This window comes from Alligator sinensis, unplaced genomic scaffold, assembly GCF_000455745.1.
Source record: "Alligator sinensis unplaced genomic scaffold, ASM45574v1 scaffold872_2, whole genome shotgun sequence".
Taxonomy (NCBI): domain Eukaryota; kingdom Metazoa; phylum Chordata; order Crocodylia; family Alligatoridae; genus Alligator; species Alligator sinensis.
Window position 1 is genome coordinate 1,883,026 of NW_005842132.1, and position 21,386 is coordinate 1,904,411.

General features: G+C 51.8%; 1 protein-coding gene across 3 annotated transcripts in view; it reads right to left on the minus strand.

Moving 5' to 3' along the window:
* Nucleotides 1-21,386, minus strand: part of GRM4 (glutamate metabotropic receptor 4) — a 219,690-nt gene that overhangs the window by 124,735 nt on the left and 73,569 nt on the right. For 2 of the 3 annotated variants that reach the window (XM_006025095.3, XM_006025093.3), the window contains exon 2: nucleotides 6,321-6,537. In XM_006025095.3, the coding sequence (XP_006025157.1) occupies nucleotides 6,321-6,537 (217 nt within the window). Of the gene's footprint in view, nucleotides 1-6,320; nucleotides 6,538-9,429; nucleotides 9,473-9,656; nucleotides 9,692-21,386 lie in introns of those variants that run through there. The other variant, XM_006025094.3, reaches the window with a different exon arrangement.

Genomic DNA, 21,386 nt, shown 5'->3' on the forward strand with positions numbered 1-21,386 from the left:
ACTGCTCTTCCCTTGCAGCCAGCCCTCCTCCACCATTTCCTGGCACAAAGCTCCGAGTGCCTACCCAGTCCTCCCTGGCAAAGAGTGGGACTGGGGTAGCTGCAAGCTGCCAGTGCTCTTGTACCAGTCCCTACAGCTGCTATAAAAGAGCTCTGCAGCGGTACAGAGGCCAGTAGTTTGTAGACACGATACCACATCTGCTCGTAGCACTAGTGATTCCTCCGGAGACAGCCTGGGGCTGGAGTAGTTGCTTATCTTCCCCCTCATCCCTGCTGCCAGGATATTCCCTCCAGCTGAGACAGGGGAGGACTCCAGTAGCTGTGAGCACCTCATCTCCATAGCCGTAGCTGCGCCCCGTCCTGGTGCTCTGCCTTCAACCATCACCATACCCAGACTCCTGGCAGCCCCAGGTGAACTTTTAGTATCAGGTCAGAGATAATGATAATGCCCACCCCCCCCAAAAGACCATTTTTGGGCCCCTTTTCTGTCCACTTCTCCTATGCCTGTGTCTGGCCCAGCCTTCAAGTCCCCTATATGTCTCCAGGGCTCCTTCCCCTGGCTCCCAACAGCAGTAATCCTTTCTAAGCGGCCTACAGCTCCAGTCAGCAGAAAGCTTTCGGAAACCTGACAAATCCTTGCAAAGAGTTTTGCTGAGCACAGAATTTTCGGCTGTCCAAAGTCTATAGACAAGTTAAAGCACCTGCCCTCAGGGATAATTCCCCTGAACTAGGTGAACCAAGCAACAGTGCCAACTTCATTTTCTGTTAAAACCTGCAAGTATTTGTAAAAGTCTTTTCTTCTGGAAGGCGCCCAGCTCCAGGCTGCTCTGGGGAGGCTGGAACAGGCTCCTTAGTTGGTCCACAATTAAGTCAATGTATAGCAATTCTCCTTGCACCGAGAAAGGGGGATTTACAGCTACTTACTCAAAGGGAATGGGCAGCAATGGACCAGAAAAGCCAACAGACTCTGGCTCAGAGACTGCTACGGACTGCTGACATTCAGTCATCAGCAGGGCTGCCCCTTGCTGTTCCTGAGCTCATGATCACTTATATTTTATCTCAAAATGTTATTTACCAACTCATGCCACATTAGTGGAGCTGCACAGGGCACATATCCGGGCAGAATGGGCCCTACAGAGACACAGTGTGACTCCTCGTACTATGATGAATTGTTTGTAGTGCACCAGTGTCAGTTCGTGTCAGGCTAATGCAAGGCAGAATGAGTGGGCCACGCGGCTGGGAGCCTGAACAAGTCAAATGCTGTTGAACCAGACAAAAGAAGAAGAGGGTAAGATCTCGCACACACCAGAGATACCAAGGCAGAGGGGCAAAGCTTGCACAGCACTGCTGCAATAACCGCTACGCTAAGCAAACTATTTTCGTGACCGCCACCGTGATTGCAGCTCTAAAATAGGTGTGCCCTTGTCAGCAAAAATACAAACCTTGAGATGTAAACAACTGAAGTATAAAAGGCTGAAGCAAGGCCGGGTATCTTTGGAGTAAGGGTTCCCGTTTCTCTTTCTGTGGGATTCCTGCAACCTGATCACTTCTGATAGCCTAATGAAGAGACATAATTGCTTTCAAGCTAAGCTGGTTTGCATGGTTGTTGCACCAAGGTCCAAGCAGAGGACCGAGGGTGGACGTCCAACAACTAGCACCTAAGGAGTCATGCCAGCTGCTGTGCAAACAGCAAACAGAAGAAGATGGCCTGCACCCCAAAAAGCAGAAGTCATTTCCAAGAGAGGGTTTGGGTCATCACTTGGGTCCCACGAAGAGACATTGTCTACTGTACCCGACTTTCCCACGACAGACTGATACCTCTCTGTGCCTCAGCTTCCCCACCACAAAAACATAGATAAGGATCCTCAGCTGTGTTTCATTCCAGACAGATTATCAACCCCCATTTTGAAAGAGAGATTCCTTATAAGGGGTTCAAAAGGTGTCCCCCTCTAGATATTTCAGCAGGGGATACCGGAGCACTCTAGAATAAACCCGATCACTTTAAAACCACAAAACCATTGTCAGCCTCCAGAGATCAGGCAAGACGTGGAGGCAGTGAGCAAAGTGTTATAACCTATGTTGATCTCTGGTCAAGGCCAGAGATCACAACTGTGCCTTCCAGCTCTAAAGTCTATGGATCCATGAGCTCCACAGCAGTGGGACAACACCACTGCCTGTAACTCTTGTGTCTTTCCCCAAGGAGGATAAAACATGGTGCCCAGTGCACTGGCACTGTACGGCGCAGAATCGATCATCCATTCGATGCCAGTTCAGCGCAGGACTCAGGGTGGTGGCACGTACAGGCTGTGCGGCGGCACAACAGAGAGAACTGCAAGGCCTCTGGGTATCGGGTCGCCTCACTAAAGCATCCCTCTTCTATTCAGCAGAGACCTTGCTCCACTGTACATGGAGGGACACATCAAGGTTTGCCAACCAAATGCTGGTGCCCCCACTCATGGGCTTGCTTTGTTCTCCTGCATCGTCTCCACGGGTGTTTCCTGCCAGGTCCAGCCATGGGAGCCCAACCACGTGGGCCACCTTCCTGGAAGGATGAAGCTGTCTGGATGGCGTATCCCCATCAGGCAGTTCGAAACTCTGCTCCGAGTCCATGGTAAATGGAGAGCAGGGAGGAAGGTCTCTGTTGTCATGGAGATTAACACAGCGACATCTTGAACAGTTCAGGCCACAGAAGTTTGCTTCGACTGAAGCATGAAGAAAGCCGTGGAATAAGGCCAGTTTGCCACTGTGCAAAGCTCGTACAGCCACGTAGGCCATCCTTGCTATGGCTGCAGGGACCAACCTGACCCCGCAGCCATGCGGACAGGTGAGGAGAGAGCAGACCCGAACGGCTGCTATGCAGATGGAGGGCTATTCAATGTGGCCACTGAAAATGCAGGGCTCAGACTCATTAAAGGAGCCTCGGCGACCCTGTTTTCCAGCCTAGGACTTCTTCTCTGACACAGGCACAAAAGTGGCTCCACAACACGAAGATCCCCTGAGAGGCTATTCCTTTTGCAGGGATGTTCTCCCTAGGACAGAGACCCTAACCACCCTCCTCACCATTAGGTTACCCAGCACATTGACCATCAGATACAATGGGCAACGCAGCTAGCACAGAAGGGGCTCACAGAGACAGCGAGAGAGTCTCTTAATCAAGGACGCAAAATTTATGTCGTGCCTGGTTCATCGTTGGTCCAGAATCGGGGGGGTTTGGGGTTTTTTTGTATTTTTTTTAACTCCAGCTGTAGCCACGCGTTGCCAGCCAGCCCAGGGATGATTTATACTTCAGCGAATGAATCAATACAATATATGGCCAAAGACATCTTAAATCTTTCAGAAGGATTAGGCTGCAGAGGGGGCCGTCAGCAGCAGTCTACAGCCCTTCGCTTCAGATTTCAATTTGGAGAGCGGCTTTTTTTTCTTCTCCCACCCTCCACTTCCTATGCCTTCCTCCCACTCCCTTTTCCCCCTTGCCTCTCGTCCTGCAGCTAAAGCCATTCAAAACATCCAATCCCATTTAGTAGCTGGGCACTGCTGCAAGGGGTGAGCCATTTATATCGCAACCACCATGCACAAGGCCACTTGGGTACCAGGCCTGTGCCTGGAAGGAAGGCAGTGACCAACCAGGGAGTGCCAGCCTGCCCCACAAAATGGGCTCCCTTGTCCCAACTGTGTTGGTGCCAAGTGGCCAGAAACCAGCCCAATGCTGCCTGCAGGGGAAATACCTGGTAAAAAGGCAACCATGCCCTCCCATGGGAGCAGGAGTGGTGTTAGGGCTGGAGAAGACATAGCAAATCCTGGCTTTAGGCAGTCTTGCACAGTTGAGGACTCCGCTCAATGCTACCCCAACCAGTGCCAGGAGCTGGTCCTGTCCCCATCAGCCCCCACATAGAGGGGCATTGCCTCCCCTACTGGCTAATGCACCAGTGCAGGGATGACTTAGGAAAATAACGTGCAAGGAGGGACCGAGAGAATAGGAACCAGCTTGCCCCGTTGTCCCCCTGCAAGGCTTCAGGCCTCCAAGCCAGGACTGGGTCTATACAAGGGGGGCAAAACTCAGGAATAACTAAATAGGAGACTGAAATCAACCCCTCTTCCCCTTGCAAAGAGGTGTCCACCTGGCTGTGTGAGCCCAGGAGCCCTTTTGGTTCTCTCAGCAAGGCCTGACTGACCAAATAGACTGCCCGCCCTAAGAAAGAGGCCCTTCCCTTAAGGCCAGGGTGCTCTGATCGCATGCGGGGAGCAAAGGACTCAAGGAACGTGGGTGCCAAGTCCCATATCTCATCCCAGGAGGCCACAGTGTCTTCAGACCCAGCCTACATGGTTTCCTCCTCTGTGGGCTGCTACGGTTTTATACATTTCCTGATTCATCTCACGGAGGCTACACAAGCCAACATGGCATCCCACAGAAACCGCTGCTCCTCCACGGACTTGCAATAACGGTTTCAGCCTCAAGCGCACAGTTAGAACAGGCGAGCTGAGATTTATAGTGGGATTATACCTGCACGGTATTCCTGACGTGTAGCATTTGGCCACTCTGTGGTCCTTTGGAAGAAGCCATTACAACATGGCTGGTGTGCTGCATGACTCAGGAGAGGCTGAGGGAACTGGGCTTAGCCTGGAGAAGAGAAATCCTGAGAGGGGATTTAACAGCAGCCTTCAGCTCCCTGCAGGGGGGTTGCCAAAGAGGATGGAGCTGGACTGTTCTCAGTGGTGGCAGATGACAGAACAAGGAGCAATGGGCTCCAGTTGTAACAAGGGAAGTTTAGGTTGGATATCAAGAAAAACTCTCACTAGGAGGGTAGAAAAGCACTGAAACAGGCTACCCAGAGAGATGGTGGGCTCTCCATCCTTGGAGGTTTTTAAGACCTGGCTAGCCTTGCCTGGGATGATGTAGTTGGGGCTGGTCCTGCTCAGAGCAGGGGTTAGACTAGATGTGACCTCCTGAGGTCCCTTCAACCCTCATCTTCTATGATGCTATAAGCAGAGAGGGAAATCCAGAGGCTGGGAGCATGAAAAGGAGCCTAGTCAGGGATTTAGCTCAGACAGAGAGAAGGAGGAGGAGGAAGAGGAGGAGGAAGAGGAGGGTATCTATATTGTTTTAACAGCAATCCCAAGAACCAAACCCTGCCTGCTGGTGCCTGTCCTGTACACCCCACATGCCAAAAAATGTCATGTGGTTGCCTGCTGGCTCTCAGGAGCTCAGTCTCAGGTGTGCTCCCAAGGCTGGCACTGGGCAAACCACCCTAATGACTGCACAGTGCATTTTGTAATGAGCACATAATGCATTTTTAACAACAGGTATAGACAGAGTGGCCGGGGGTTTTGTTTCTCAGTCCCTGGGAAGATAGTACATCCACAGGCAGGGACAAAACTCCCAATGAGCCCAACCTGGAGCACAGGGAGCTGTGGAAATGTTTGTCTGAGCTGGGAAGGGCACTAGGATCTGTCCCATTATGCACTCGTTTCCTCCCTCCATCACAGGCCTTGTCCTGGTTATATTGAATACAGGTAGCTCCTTCTGGTGTGACCCCTGCTCTGCCCAACACCCAGACCCAAGTGCCCTGGATTGCAACTGTGTCTGCAACAGGCAGAGTGCCCAAAGGGCCACCCCCAGAGAAAATCACAGCATGAGCTCAATCACATTACTATAGACGTGGACAGAGCTGGAGGGGGATGTTACACATCAGGAGCCAGCTGAGTCCCATAACGCAAAGGAAACCTCTACAGCCACTTGACTAATTTCTACTGCTGCATATGGCTCAGGGAACACCCACTTTTCCCTCCCCATCCCTTCCACGTTCCCTCACGAAAAATCACCAACAGCTTCCGTGTCAGGCCCAGGCAGAATGGGAAAACCAAAATCGCAAGTCTTTTTTGAGGGAGGGGAAAAAGTGTTCCCTATCCCACTTTCATCGGGGATGTCATAGCTCATCCTAAAAACCAGCCTGCTCCCTGCCTAGGTCATCATTTCCTATCCAAATTAGCCAAGAAGACTCCAGCCCTCATTTATTTCAAGAAGGATGGATTCCTCTGAAATGAAGAGAGACGGCGGGTGAGTCCCTTCCAGACAGAAGGTCCTGCCGTCTACCCACACAGAGATCCACCTGTGTTGTACCCCTAATCCCCATCAGTCCCACCCATAATGACCCAAATTTAAACTAACGCCAAGAGAGATGCAAGAACTTAACCCTGCTCCCCCCACAAAAACTGTGAGCTCCGTTCTTCTTGAGCAATCAAGCTGTATTTTACCCTGGTCCTTTGCAGTCTCGCACATCATTCCAACCCCATGGGCCGTATCTCAGCAGAGCGCGTACTCACCATCCTCTCTGCACTTCTGGATGAAGGCCTCCACCCCGCTCTCGCCATAGCTTCCCTCAGAGGCTAAGGTGGAGACGTAATTCCACTTGAGCGCCTTGACAATGTCCACCATGGCCTGGGCTTGGTAGGTGTCGGAGGGGACAACACGGGAAAAGAAGTCATACCGACTGTTGTCGCTCAGGTCGGGGGCGGTGGAGGCATAGCTTATCTGGGGGATCTGCAGGAACAAGGAAAGAAAGGGCACCAGATTAGCAAGGAGCAGCAAGCCAGAGGACCATGCCGTCACATCCCCCCAGCTGCTTATCTGACGCAAGTGAGGAACATGCCAAACCAGCCAACAACATCTGGAGCAAGCAAGTGTGCCAGATTAGACAGATCCGCCAACAACATCTGGAGCAGGCAAGCGTGCTAGATTAGACAGAGTGGGTGTGAAGACAGGAGCTACCAAGAGGCAAACATGGCACATGCTGAGGTCTCCCAGCCTCTCTGCAGTTCACAGCCATTGCTTTCCCTCAATTTTTAAAACACACATTCCCCACCCCTCAAGGGGAATTGCAATTCATTTTTAAAAACATTTTTTCCAGCTAAAGGAACGGGCTGGAGCTAACAGAACGACAGCACTGCAGGTATCCAACGGAGATAAAAGGCAGCACTCAGATTTGCAATGCTAGCACACCTTCAAACGCACGGCCATACATCTGCCAAGCCCTGGACACAGCCAGACACACCGATGTCTAATAAAGGGACAGGGAAGGGAAAAAGCAAAGGCTTTGCAAGCATGCAGCTGGCCAACATTCCCAGACTCCTCCAAACAGCAGTTCTGCAGTTGGCAGATCTGTGCTGCTTCGTGGCGCAGCACCACGGGGACACTTGGGTGCATTCATCTGAACATTGAGAGCTTTTTCCACCCCCCTACGAGAGCCCGAGCTCCACAAAGCAGGCTAGGGATCAGCCAAGGTCGCTTTGTTTCTGCAGCTGGTTGCGGTAAGAGCCTAACCATGTTGTCCTGTTGAAATTTTCCATCCCTATCTCAGAACACTTTAAAGAGGCAGGTCAGTGCTGGAAACGGAGGGAGAGAAAGGAGAAATGGCTTGCCCGAAATCCAACAGCAGATCAGGGACAGAAACTCCCTGCTCTGTTCTCTCTCCACTGGACCACATGGTCTCCGCGAGTGCTTCTCCAGCATGATTTGCAAACAGCACCGCCAGAGGCCAACAATACAAGCAGAAAACAGAGCGAGGAAAGATGAAAAGATGGCAGGATACTGGCTCCAAGTGCCAGGTCTTTTAGACAATCCAAAGTCTTTGATCCTTGTCAGTGCCCCGAGATCTAACGAACTCCATCCATAGAGGAGCACGGGAAAGGAAAGGATGTTTTTCTTCTCCTCGCTCCCCAAATAACAGATTCAATCCGATCGCATACACAAAGAGCAGAGAGCACGTCGCAGGATTAACACCCACAGCCGTCATCTTGTATTTTCTCCCGCAAAAGTTCTTGGCTGGGCAACAGAGCCCGCTGGATAAAGACAGGCACTGGTGTGTCCCCGGGAAGAAAAGAAACCAGGCCTATTCTGCAGAAGCAGACAAGGAAGGAAAAGATTCCCATTCGATTCTCAGCCCTTTTCCCAGGCAGAGCCACAAAAGAGGATGCTGAGGGGCTTGTGATGCTGCCTAACCAGCCAGCAAAACGGTTCTGTGATACTTTAATTTCTTCCCCTTTTTGCCCCTCCTTGCATTTGCTCCTTAGCTGCGTTTCCCCACCGCCCGCCTATGCCTCCTCCTCCTCCCGCACTTTGAGCCTAATTATGTCGATCTTCAAAGGGGGCAGCCACAAACTCCAGGGACCAGACAGTCAGGGTGGGAGGGGGGTAGAAAAACGCTGGGTAGCCGAGTGATCAACAAGTCCCTTTGATTACATGTGCAGCAGCACGGGAGCCCCGTGGCTGGCAGGGAGGTTAAGAGCTCCTGCCTCCCTGCGCTTCCATTCTTGTGCGCTGCATTGACACTGGCCCGTCAGGTCATCTTGATCTCCACACCCCGGGCTCGCAGTCCACCCGATCATGAGAGTGCTCCTCATACGTTGTGATGGGAAGCACATGCCTGGGCCCAAATCCTGGTGGTCACGATGGCCACAGTGCTGTCAGTTAGATTTGCCCACCCCCCACGATGCTCTTCCCCCTCTTACCCAAAAATGGGGAATAGATCCCTCTAGGAGATGGTCAGTCACTCTCTTGGACTTCTGGGATCTTCTCCCTCGGGAGATGGGAGAACAACTGACTGTCTCAGGAGTCCGTCTATTTGAATTTGGAGAAAAGTTGGGCAGAGCCCAGCTCTCTCCAGCTAGGGAGAGGCAGCAACCCAGGAACTGAGGAGTTATGTGGGACGACACATGGGAAAAACAGAGGTTGCCTGAAAGTTGGAACCACAGAATGAGGCTTTCCTCAAAAAAAGACCCTCCCTACACATGGACTTCTGCCTGCTGAGCAAATAGCCCCCCAGTCCCAAGAGGCCCTGGCATCTCATTCTGGCACAGCCCATGGTCCAAGCTGGTCGCTGCCGGACTGGGCCTCAGCTTCACCCCTGCTGGACCAAGGGGCCTGAAATTCTACCCAATGAAGCATTAAATAAGCCTTTTAAATTAATCAGAGCTGCCTTGCCTTGAATGGTACATTAGGATGATTTAGTACCAGAGGATCTTGTGCTGCCTAGCACTTATACAGCACTTTACCTCTTCAAAATGCTCTGCAGATGTTAATTAATCTTAGAGATGGAGAAGACTTATTAAATTATCAAGTCTGTTCTCCCCTCACCAACCCCAAGTTCCCTTACAGAAGACGCATCGGGTCTCAAACAGGCAGCAGGCTCTCTCGGCCACAGGTTTGCAGGTCGCTTGCAACGCCTTTCATTCCAGCAATGCATTTTGCAAACAGTGCATGGAAAAATCATCCCCCCTTCCCCACTGCTACGCAGCCTCCTCTGGGGTGGCGCTCAACAGCTCAGCATTATGCAGCAACAGCGCCCAGCAGCGGAGGGCAGGCCATGGATACGAAGAAGAATGGAGCCCTATAGAAAACCCCAGGGATTCTGGAAGATAAGGGACATGTAATTACCTGGATTGGAGCAGGGCCAGGATATGAGAGCATTATTGCCAGTCTAGTGGGAAAAAACAGGTGCTGTGGACATGCTAGCGAGCACAATGGAGCAGGATCTAGGGGCTGCACTTCATTCCACAGCTTTCTCTCGAGCTATGCAGACCTCTCACACCCGGCTAGAGCAACACCTTGCAGTCGGCTCGGTGCGAACACATAGCTGGAACAGCCAGGAAGCATTTGCTCACCTGGCTTCACCCTTCATTGAACTCGTTATCACGCACAAAATCAGTTTAGCAAGTGCAACCTCAGCGCCTCGTGCTATTCCGTCCCCCTACCCCACACACACTTCAGGAACAAACAGGCAATCACTGCTCAAGAGAAAGCGAACACTGACAGAGCCATGGGGGTACTGCTGGAGATTGTAAGAATACCACAGTCACTGCAGGCTACTGGGATATTTGCTGAATGTAGGTAAATTGGCACAGGCTGTGTTCAATCTACAAGAGTCATAACACCTGTGTCAAGCAATCAGCTCACCCACCGCACAAAAGTTGAGGCCTCATACAAGAGGCTGCCTAGGTCGGGCTGAAATGAGCAGAAAGCAGCTTGGGAACTGGCTGGCTCTAGTGAGAGCTACAAGATCAAGAGCCTGTGCGGCTGGCCCTAAGCTTAATTACACTCCCCTCTAATTACCGCGATTCACCAAAGCAGTTTGGTGCAACTCGGTGCCCTCTACTGTGATCGGGCCCAGTCCCTCCCCCCACCGTTGTTTTGGACATGCCCCACGTCTCTGCGAGTGGGTACAATGGGGAAAGCTGTACCAGACTCTCGTGATGAGCAGCACTCAGTCTGGCCCTGGGTGGATCACCCAGAGACCGTGGCACTGAGAGCCCCTGGCATGTTGGCACGTCACCTAGAGCCCAAGGGCAGCGCGAACTTGGGTAGAATCCTGCGTTCTTCCCTAGGGGGAGTAAATACGCACAAGCCTAATATTTTCTTGTACTTATGTTGTCCTTGATAAATGAATAGAAATTGCTTGTTGGCTGAGTCACCAGTGATGAAAACAAAGACCCAAGGCAGTCACAGAGCCATTACTGAGAACAGCAAATGTGGGCTTTGGCCTGTTAGGATAATTGAGCCCAAGCTTGAAGTCCTCACAAAAGTAAAAGCTTCCCACGGCTGTCCTCTTGTAAGGCAGTCTGGGCTGTGGGGGTCTGTGCCCCAAGGCCCAGCTGCGTGGTGGGCACTCGACGTACCAGGGCCGAGAGATCCTGGGAGGAGGCTGCACCCCACAGCTACGATGCTTGGGGGTCTGCCCACAACACTGAAATATACTGCAGGGCAAAAGGAGGGGGGTCCCAGTGCCGATATGCCCAAAGACTGAGAAGCACTGCTGGGGGCATCTGTGCCCCGAGACTAGGAGGAGACGCTCAATCTCATCCCAATGCACAGAGAGGAGCTGTTTGATCCCAGCTGGAGCAGTGTCTAACCTGCAAATAAACACCCAGGCCTATGCACTCCTGCCAGTGACCTGAAGGGGTAGGGGTGCCCCCTAAGCTCCCATGCAAAGACCCCCAGCCAGCAAGGGCCCCCCTCCTGCACTCTCTTCAAGGCCTGCTAGCCAGGTGCTCTCTGACATCCTTGCTTCTAGACCTGGGCTGCCTTTCCCTCTCCCCACCCCAACTCTCTCCCCCTCTGCTGTGCCACCCCCCAAGCCCATTCCCATGCCACAGCTCACAGTTTCTCTTTTATTTATTTATTATTTCACTCCTTCTCTCGCTCTCTATTAAATGTGACGCGAGTGTTGTAAGCCCACGACTCCACCTGAATGCTAAGAGGCCCTTGTAAAGCAGGAGCTTCTCTTTTAACTACCTGCAAAAAAAAAAGAGAGAGAGGGAGAGAGCATAGGAGGAGGCGGAGAGGAGAGGGAGAGAATCTTTATCAAGGCACAAATAGGATTATTCTATGTGACAATCTGCTTTGTGCTCCATTCCAAGGGGCTCTGATCTGCTTATTGGGTATCTGTGACCAGGAATACGATGCTTGATTAAAATTCGGCTCAGCCAGTGAAGCGCTCATCTCGTAACCTTTTTCAGGGCTGGGGTATCCATTTCTTCTTCTAGACAGAAACAGAGATGTTGGGAGTTGTGCCCCCAGAAGACAGAAATCAAAAGAGATGTTCTGGAAGAGGGTGGAGTGGGGAGCAGGACGGGGGGTGGGCCGGATAGATGGAGTGCATAGAGATGCACTGGGGCATGATGTCAGCATGCCTGAATGAGAACGGGCATGTGTGAACACACGTGTGTCAAGGTGTGTGTGTGTGTGCATGTCAAGGTGCATGTGCACAGATGCAGGCATGTGCCTGTGGCTTGGCTCATGCGCAAGCAGGTTTGAGCGCTTAGGCACGAGTTTGCACGTGTGTGCTTGCTTTGTAGGTAAGTATGCAAGTGTGTGTGCGTGCACACATGCATCTGTACATGTGTGCAAGCATGAGAGACAGAGCCTTCTCATGGGAGTGTGCATGAGTATATGTGCACACATGTGGGTGTGAGTACCTGCGTGCAGAGGTTCCCTGGCTGCATGACAGCGCATGCCTGAGTGGGTGGATGAGGTTGCTCCAAGGGCCTTCAAAAGGCAGTGACTGGAGTGTCAGCTGGGTAGTCACTCCTGTGAGGCTGCCTCGTGCAGCAGGGGATCCTGAGATAGCAGAGCAAACCCAAGTCCTCTTCCCATCGTTCCTCCAACCATCAATTTATTCCCCAAGCCCAAAGCTGCTGAGCAGTGTGCAGCTCCCTCCTCACTCAGCTCTTCATCATAAGCTCCCTGGCTCCACAAAGGACTAAACTCTGCCTCGGTTAGAGATGCTCCGTTTTCCCCATGCAAAACCCCCAGCCAGACACTACCATCTGACAGCGATGCCGGGAGGTGAGTGCAAAGCAAAGGAGGAGCTGTGTGCTGGAACCCAGGAGCTCACATCAGTTTCTAAAGTGTATACAACATAGCATCAGAGCACCTCACCATCATTTCCTTATGGCATCACCGCGAAGTAAAGCAGATGGGGAATGCAGGCAAAAAGAAACAGTGACTTGGTCAAGGTCACACATGGGGGCAGCAGACTGACCCAGGTCCCCCACATCCCAGGTTAGTGCCCTGACCACTGGGACATCCTTCCTTTCCAGACTGCATCACGCACAGGGCCAGCTGAAAGCAGACGCCCACACAACAGCTGGCAGCCTCTCCCAACACCCACAGCATCCAAGGATTGGGCTGAGCAGCGGGTCCTGGAGTCTGAGCCCCCCTGCCAGCCCATCAGGACTCCCAGCATCTGCTTCCCTTGCAGCACCTTCATGCTCATCCATCACCTTCAGACGGATGGTGACGCACGAGCACACCTGAGCCTGAGAATGGTGCAGGGCAGCGATGCCATAGATTCAGCACTGAGCACATGCAGAGTGGGAATGAATGGAAGGGACATATTTTTACAGTGACACTCCCTAGCACCCTTCGAAACAGGGTAGATAGGCAGGTCACACATGTATGCAGCCTTGGTACACACGGTACACACACACACACACACACACACAGGCACAAGCTAACTCTGCCACCACTAGAAAGCAGGTCAGGATGAACACACCTTGGCAGGGTTTTGTGTGGGAGCTCAGGACCAAAATAGCAGAGAGTGCTGGGGGCAGGACTGAGGGACACTGGCAGGGCTGTGTAGGAGTTTACCGAGCATCTCTGGAGCTGTGTCTAGCTCTAGGCAATGCGGTGACTCAAGTCCCTCTTTCTGACAATTTGGTCTGGAGGGTTTTTTATAGCCAGTTACTAAACTAAGGCCAGGAAATACCTGCTGATGTGCAGGCTACAAACTTTAAGCTATATTTTAAATAAACAAACAGAGGGACTTTTCTTCTACATTCAACTTTGGGGGGTGAGGGGGGGGGAGAAAATAAAATATCAATTCCCAGCAGACTGCTTCCAAAGAAATCTTCTGGCTGCTTTCTCCCCTCCCTTTTGCTTTTTGATCTCCAGGCCTACAATAGCCTAACTCCCTACATCAGCTATTTTCGCAGATAAAAGACAAAAGTGCTTTTAGATCCATAAAAAGCAAGCGCAGGCAGGGAATTCAAGGTTTTTAAAAGAAAAACAATGGAGGGGGAGGGGACTATCTACTGCATACTTGGGCAGCATCTCTTATGAGACCAGAAAAAACAACTCACCAAGAGACACCAGTTTCTGAAATCCAGCCTCTCTGCTCACGTTGTTAGCACACGACGGATGGTCACTCCTCCTGACCATGTCATGGTGTCACTTTCCCAGCACTGTCCTTCCTCTCCCAGGACCACTGTCCCAGTATCAGGCCGCCTGTGACTAGGAACCAATTCTCCCTAAGCAACAGTGCCGGTGTCACACTATCTCCAGTCCCCCTCAACGACAGTCTCATCGTGACATATTTTTTAGGAAAGCCAACATCTCTTCCCCCCTTGGTTTCTATCCAGTGCTGTGACTCCCTGCTAATCAGGAAGCTAGAGAGAGGAAGGGAAAATTTTAAAAAATTCATTGAATTCCCAGTACTAACCCAGGACCTTCTTAAAACTCATCCTGCATCTGTCAACATCTCTGTCAATTTTTATTGACAGTGAGAATCAATGTCATGGCCTCCTCGAATGGCTGGCTACTCTCATGACATGATGCCACCCACAACCATGGCCAAAACCCAAGAAGGTGTATGGGGAACTCAAGGAAGCTGCTGGGGCTGATGTTCAGCTATTCCTAAGTCCCTTTAGACTGCTCCGATAGCAAGGGACCTCCAGAGGTGGGGTTGAGTTGGCATAAAGGGTTTGTCTGATGCCTGGTTCCAGCTCCTGTGTGAGGCTTGGAGAAAGGGAGAGATGGGGACAAGTTCAAGGTGCGAAGCACTACTATAGCCACCGTCTTATATCCACCTGCTGCACTTCTACCATCACGACACCCACTGCTACCGTCACGAGACCCTCTGGTGTGAGGAATGGAGGTCGACATCACCACCAAACAAGTCCCTTATCACAGACCCTAACCGGCCTTCAACCTGCCATGCCATGAGTGGGCCTTGCTGAACAGGTTCCAGACAGGGCAAGGTCTGTGCATGGCCAACCTCCACCGCTGGGGTCTTTGCGACAACCCAGGCTGTCGCCGTGTCAAAGCGCACACCATGTGGCATGGTGGCATATTGTCAATGACATCTTGTCATTGTATTGACATACTGTCAATGTGGCATATTGTCAACGACTGCCTGCTGACTTAGTTCAGCGGTGGACTATAGGAACTGCACATGACCACTGAGCACGCTATCGCATGGCTTGGTGATTTTGCACATGCTGACTGAGCCACTGCCCACCCCCAAGTGCAAGGAAGCCCCACGAAGGAAAAATTAGAGCAGCCTCAAGACTGTTCCTACTCAGTCTCCGAGGTACAAAAAGCACAAAGGTCCCTTCCCACCCCTGCAAACTCCCTCTACACTCCCTGCTCCATGCACACAAGGGGAGTTGCTGAGACTTGGGCCTCACATCGTTACAACAGCAGAAATATGGTATAAGGAGAGAGAGGCCCTGCAAGCTTTCAAACTGTTCTGCAGTCAGCTGAATTACTCTGGTGCTAGCTAACAGGACAATCAAGAACAGATTATCCTAAAAAACACAGTTTACCTAGGGAATTCCCTCCAGATCTGCCCAGAGAGCAAGGCGGTGGGGAGCACTGGGGATGTGCAAATCCTTTTCCACACAAAGCAGCGGGTCAAATTGTCTATCAAAGAATCAGCATGATTAGCCGTAGAGTTCCCTTCTCCCCCCTGACACCTACACTGCCTAGGTGCCTTGATTCCATACACATTTCATTACCTCCGGTTTACGAGCTAATACAGCACTTTCTTTAATAACAGTGGAAGGCACCAATTTAACTGAATCAATTGCAGATTGAAGCAAATTAGACAAAGACAGCAATTGTGCGTTATCCCACCAGCCAGAGTTGGTGGGGATGAGATTTCTTGAGCTTAAACCATCAATTTGAGCCCCAGCACGATTAGCCAGAACTGTAATACCTGCAAAAAAAAGAAAAATTAAAAAAAAAAAAGGGCAAAGAAACTATCAAGGTAAATTCCAGATGCCACAGCAGCCAAAGACAGGTCCCCAGCAGGGTCGTTTCAAGTGAGTATATGTCCTGAAGTCAAAGAAGCCTTGAGGAGGTCTGCCATAGACCCCCTTGGCCCAGCTAGGATGACCCACCTTGCTTCCCTGGCTGGGCTGAAGGATTTTTTCCAGGCGTGATCCCGTCTGATCGATACTGTAGCTGGCAGCTTCTCAAAAACCTACCCAGAGAATTCTAAGGTTGTCTCGTTTCTCTAAAATCATCTCCTAAAATATCTATGCTCTAGCCAATAGACAAAGGCAACTGCTGCTGTATATCTACCACCCTGCAATCACTTCTGTGGGGTCAGGAAACCATCGGTAACCCCAGCGGGCAAAGGAGCCAATTAAGAGCACCCCCAATGCCCTGGGTGTCCCAGCTCAGCATGGGTGTTTCAGCTACAACCGAATGACATATGCTTCTATATTCATCCAAGACCTTAAACGCTCAGTGCAGGAATTAAGGATCCCCAGCCTGCATCAGTCAAACAAAATGGTGCCTCTTGGCTTTCTGATCTCTGAAGCTGGCAAGACCTGGGTGGTGTAGACCTCAGCGTGGCTGGGAGGTCCTGCATTCTGGCTACTACAAGGTCCGCAGGGGCCCTCAAGCACCAAGGCTGTGAAATCAGCTTTCAGCATCCCCGATGGGGAGGGTGAGAGACGAGACCTGCCTCCGAGCTCCGCTTTGGCACAGGGATGAACATGAGACTCCATCTCTCATCAGAGACTACATCACCCCTCTGCTGTCTGTCCTGGCCTCCATCTCACCCACCAGCGTGGAATTACCTTGGCCCCTTGGAAGTCAGGGGTGTGCAGGAAGTGGGGGTGGATCCATGCCAGATACAATTTCAGGAGCAGCTAATTCCTAAACATAATTATTAATTTCATGCTCATCTTATGCAAACCTCTGGTTCACAGACAAGATGGGATTGATTTAATTAGAATTTCCATCATCAAGCCATTTGGATCGGAGCTTTTAATTAGGGTAGCGTAATAAACCACAGGGGCTGGCGGAACAAGGGTTTTAAATCGATGCCTGCTGGCCTCCTTAATCAGTGTTGGGAGGCAAGGTGTTCTCCAAACACCACCCACCACCTCCTTGTGGGTATTTATGGGAGTGATGGGGCGAGCCAGACCTGGGCATGCCTCTCCAGGCCCATCACAGACCCCTCTCTCTGGGGTGACCTTCAGGGAAGCCCTATGCACATGGCCCACAGAAGAATTTAGGGCTGCTCCCATGACAGGGGGAATCTCCTAATAAAGGTATTAGTGTCCCAGCTATACCCAACCTCCCATTTAGTAGAGAACACAGAACCTAGAAACATAAGGGCCTTCCCTTCCCTTTGGGATTCATTTCTTCCAGAGATGCTGAATACCTGCTGCTCCTACTGACTTTGCAGGGAGTGCTGGATTTCCAGGCCTTTCTGAGTGTCTTCAGCTGAGCTCCCAAAATCCAGAGCCTCCTCCACAACATAATCAGTGTTCAGTGAACATTTTGCCTAAGGGGTTTTGCTGCTGTTGACCCAGGTGGAGTCGCCCAGAGGCAGGCACGACTGGAGGACTCCGACTCTAATAGCTCAGCGCTACGGGAAGGGCTGGGAGAGAGAAGGATTCTTGACCCCCAGGGCGGGCTGGTTTCTGCTTGACCCATTCCTCCTTGGGGAACCCCCTCCCCACCCACCCATCCAGGGACAGCAGCAATGGACCTTTGTGCAGGTCATGTTTTTACTCCCTGTTCCAATATCACTTCTGATATGCCCATCTCCACTGACGGTAGTGATGGAGCCGAGCAGCACGATGATCACCCCTGAGGCGAGGAACCTCCTCCTCCTCCCAGCCCTGGAGCACCAAAGGAGTCAGAAGCCCAGGGGGGTGGCTAGACCCTGCCGTGCCTCCTAGATGCCCCCAGCGCTGGGGTGTCACCCAGCAGCCCAGCCCACCTCAGGAACCTGCTATGGGTAGCCCCTGCAAAGCTGGATTTCAGAGATGGGGAGGGCTTGTTCACCCACTGAGTCATCTCCCCAAGCCTGGCCATCACAGAGCCCACCCCACTGGGAAGACCCACCACACACCCCAGGCCTCACTGTCCTGCTCCCGTGCAAGGAGCGGCCACCTGGTAACCATCTTTGGGACACGGCAGACACAGAGCTGGGCCTTGGATGCTGTAGGGAGCATGGCAGCTGGGCACATTGCTGCTGAGAGCCTGGGTATAGCCCCCATGTGCCCTCCCATTGCCATCCAGTGCACATAGGGCCTGTGCATCCCTGCACGAACCCCAAGCAAAGAGCAGACCACACGGCAGCTGTCATCTGCTTGCAGCCCCATGCCACAGACTGTAGATATTGGGTAGGATGAGTTCCTCCAGTCAAGAAGCAGCTGTGTGACAATGCCACATGCAACAACTCTTCCTTCCCACCTGGCAGGTCTTGAGGCCCCAGAACTGGCAATCTATGTTCTGATCCATCAGGACAGGGGACAAGGCAGGACGTCGGCAGCATTAAGATAACCCTTGATGCCCCCATCTATTCCCAGAGACATCGGCATAAATCAGGAGTAACTCCATCAACTCCAACAGAGCTGCTCTGGCTGGATGTGGAGACTACCGTGGGATATGGGGACCTCCTAAACCTTCCTGGGCACTGGGCTCAGCAGCCTGCATGGGAAAAGCCAGACACATGTATTAAGCTTCACCAACCAGATGATGGGCATCACTCCAGATTGACACCAGGTACATCTGTCCCTGGACAACTGCTGAGTCCACTGCCAGGCAGCCCACATGCTTGCTAGGATGGGCTGAAGGACCAACCAGGGCCTAATCCTGACCATCCTTACTCACATGAGTAGCCTCTACTTACCCTAGTCCACCCCGTTGCCTTCAAAAGACACTGCTCTCACAAACAAGGGCTGGCTGTGTGAGCCGGCACTCGCCGGATTGGGCCTTAATTCCACGTGAAACTGCTTTATTCAATCCTTTCTCTCAGGCATTAAGAATCCAAATCCACAGCGGTCGTAAAGCCTGCTCACAGCAGTGAAGTTACAAGCAGGGAGGGATCCGACCCCATGTGTTTTCTTAGGAGCAAAGAAAATGGGGGGAGGGGGAGAAAGAGAAGAAGGGGAGGAAGGAAGATAAGGTGAGGAAGCTGGGGAAGAATAGGCAGCTTGGAGTCTGCGGCTGAATCGAAAGGGCTAACAAAAGGATCGGGGCGTTTTGATGCAAGCTCAGAGGAATTAGGGGAGATAAGAGCGGGCAGGCAAGCGGGTGCGCCAGCGCGGGGGAGCGAGAGACAGAGAAGAAACAAGATTCTCAAATCAGCACTTGTCCTATTTCATAAGCGAAATGTAGATCAATAAATTACACTCACTTTCCGAGATTTAACATGCTGACTCCGTAACCTTGTCGAGTGCGATACATCAGCCGAGGGACGGGGATGCCAAGCCGCCAAAGACAGCCCAGCTGCAGGAGGAGCACATGGGCAGGGGCACTGGGGTACCACTCCACTGCCCTCTCCCCATTCAAAAGGGGCTGAGACAGGCAGCTAATCCCTTATCTCCTGTCCCAAAGCTCCCACCAGACCAGCTCTCTCTTGTTATCTCCCCCTCTGACTGTTCTTCCCCATTATTGTCTCTGGGCAAATGAGGGAAGGGAGATTACAACCTCTGCTGCTCAGTGTTAGCTCCAGATCCTCTGAACCAGGATAGAGGGAGGCAGCAGTGAGCGAATACCCATGCATCAGACCAACTGTACCCTGCAGCGGGAGATGCGTGTAGCCCCTGGACACTCTTGGGATGCACTGAGTTCACAAGATCAGGGAATTGCTCTAATGAATCACTGCAGCATCACTCCAGTGTGGCAGAGAACCTGTGCCCGGCAGTGCCATGCAGCCACCTCTGGCATGGAGCGTGGCAGCTGTGCAGAGCAGGCAGTCATCAAGGGGTGGAAGCGGAGAGCCCTCTACCTTACTGAAGTGACTCACTCCTTTGGCTATAATTTATTAAACGTGTTCTCTCTCCCCCTCTTTTCAAAGAGTCGTGGGCAATACCAAGCCCAGAGTTCTTTGCAGAGAGGGAGAGTGAAAAGACGTGCAAGAGAACAGATCATCTTTCCTGAACTAAAGGCCTTGATCCGGTTGCCTTAAAACACATCCGAGAGGCCTTTGCTTTGACTTATTCTCTTCCCTCCAGTGAAGATTCGAGGGCCGGGTCCTTACTCCAACACCTGCTCACACCAGCTGAGACCCTGATCCTGAGACTCCACATGGCACCACTGGATGACACTGGCTCTATTAAAAGAATAAAGTGCAAACAGTCATAGCCATCAGAAGACAGCCTCGCTAGCCACCAGCCCCCCTGCTGCAGGTCGCTCAGCCATCCGATTGCCTCAGCTTCGGCCAAGAGTGCCTGCCACAAAATGGCACATCAGTGGGCATCTGAGGTAGACATCAAACCAGGATCATAAAGCAACCTCCCCTTTCAAGCTGGAGGAGGCTGCATCCCTCAGCCTGCCAGGCACATGGTGGGAGCACCTGTGCACTCTGCAAAGCCAACCTGAAGCCTATGTGATGTGTTGATGCATCATCTTCCAAGGCTTCAACTACGAGCTCCTGCTGATGGCTCGGGAGTCAGCTCCCTAAAACAAGCTGGTACAGCAGGTCCCAGGCTTCACTGCCCAGAGCTCAATGACAAAAGGTGGGGATCAAACATAGAGGGCTCCTGATGGTTGAGAAGCCACCGTGCATTGGTGCTCTCTGCGTGGTTGCAGGAAGCACAGCCAGATAGGATGAATTACACTTGGGGCCCAGAGAGCGCCATGCCATTGATTTTCATCTTGTGCTGTGAAAGGTGGATGATGGACTGGCATCAAGGTAGCAGCACAGCCAAGCTGCCAGGCTCCAGGCAAAGTATCCATCAGGAGGGACACAGGGAAGCCAGAGAAGAACTTCCCCCTTCCCAGCATTGTGTTTCAAACCTCCTGGGCTCTCATCAAACATGCCAGTTGCTTTTCCTTCCAGCCAGGCCTGTCATTTCCCCCATCAGTTGCCATGCACCAGTGCTTAGCCTGTGTTTTAGTCCATAGGGGCTTGGTTTTGATGTGGTCCAATCTATAATTAAGATCTAAGGTAATTGGATACTGCAGCCGGCTTATTATTCTTTTGCCAATAATGCTGTAAACACTCTGGGACTCTCCCTTCATTGGAAAAAGACTTTAATTCTCATTCTCTCCCTTAAAAAAAATAACAAAAGTCTTTATTTTGTTCCAATGTGGAACAAAAGCAAATGTCACAACCTCAGAACCTTTCACGAAACGGCCCTTTGTTTTCCAGCCAGTCCAAATCTCGTTCCAGCTCTGGCTGAGTCTACCTGCCGTCTTGAGAGAGCTCCTTTGCCTCATTAAGATCATGAGATCTCTGGGGCAAGGATCACCTCTTTGATCTACATTTGTACGGCAACTGGCACTGCGGGGTCCTGGACCATTGGTGGGGCTCAAGTAGTATTACAATACAAATATTAATCTGTGCCTCGGTCTGCAGGTACACAACACATTAACGGCAGAGAAAATGGACTTGACTCCATAGTAAAAACAAAGAAGATACACAGTGCACAGCCTGACCACAAAGAAAGGCTCTCCCCTGCACAGTGATGGTGGAAAGAGAGGAGTAATTATATGCCGGTGACAGGTCACGTGTCCACTTCCCTAGTCATCCTCAGCCATGGGTTAGCCCTCTGCTCAGGGCACACCAGCTTCCCATGGCCTGGTGGCCAGGTACCATCATAGTGTGGGCAGCCCGCTCTTGCTACCAACAGCGTAGCTGCTAT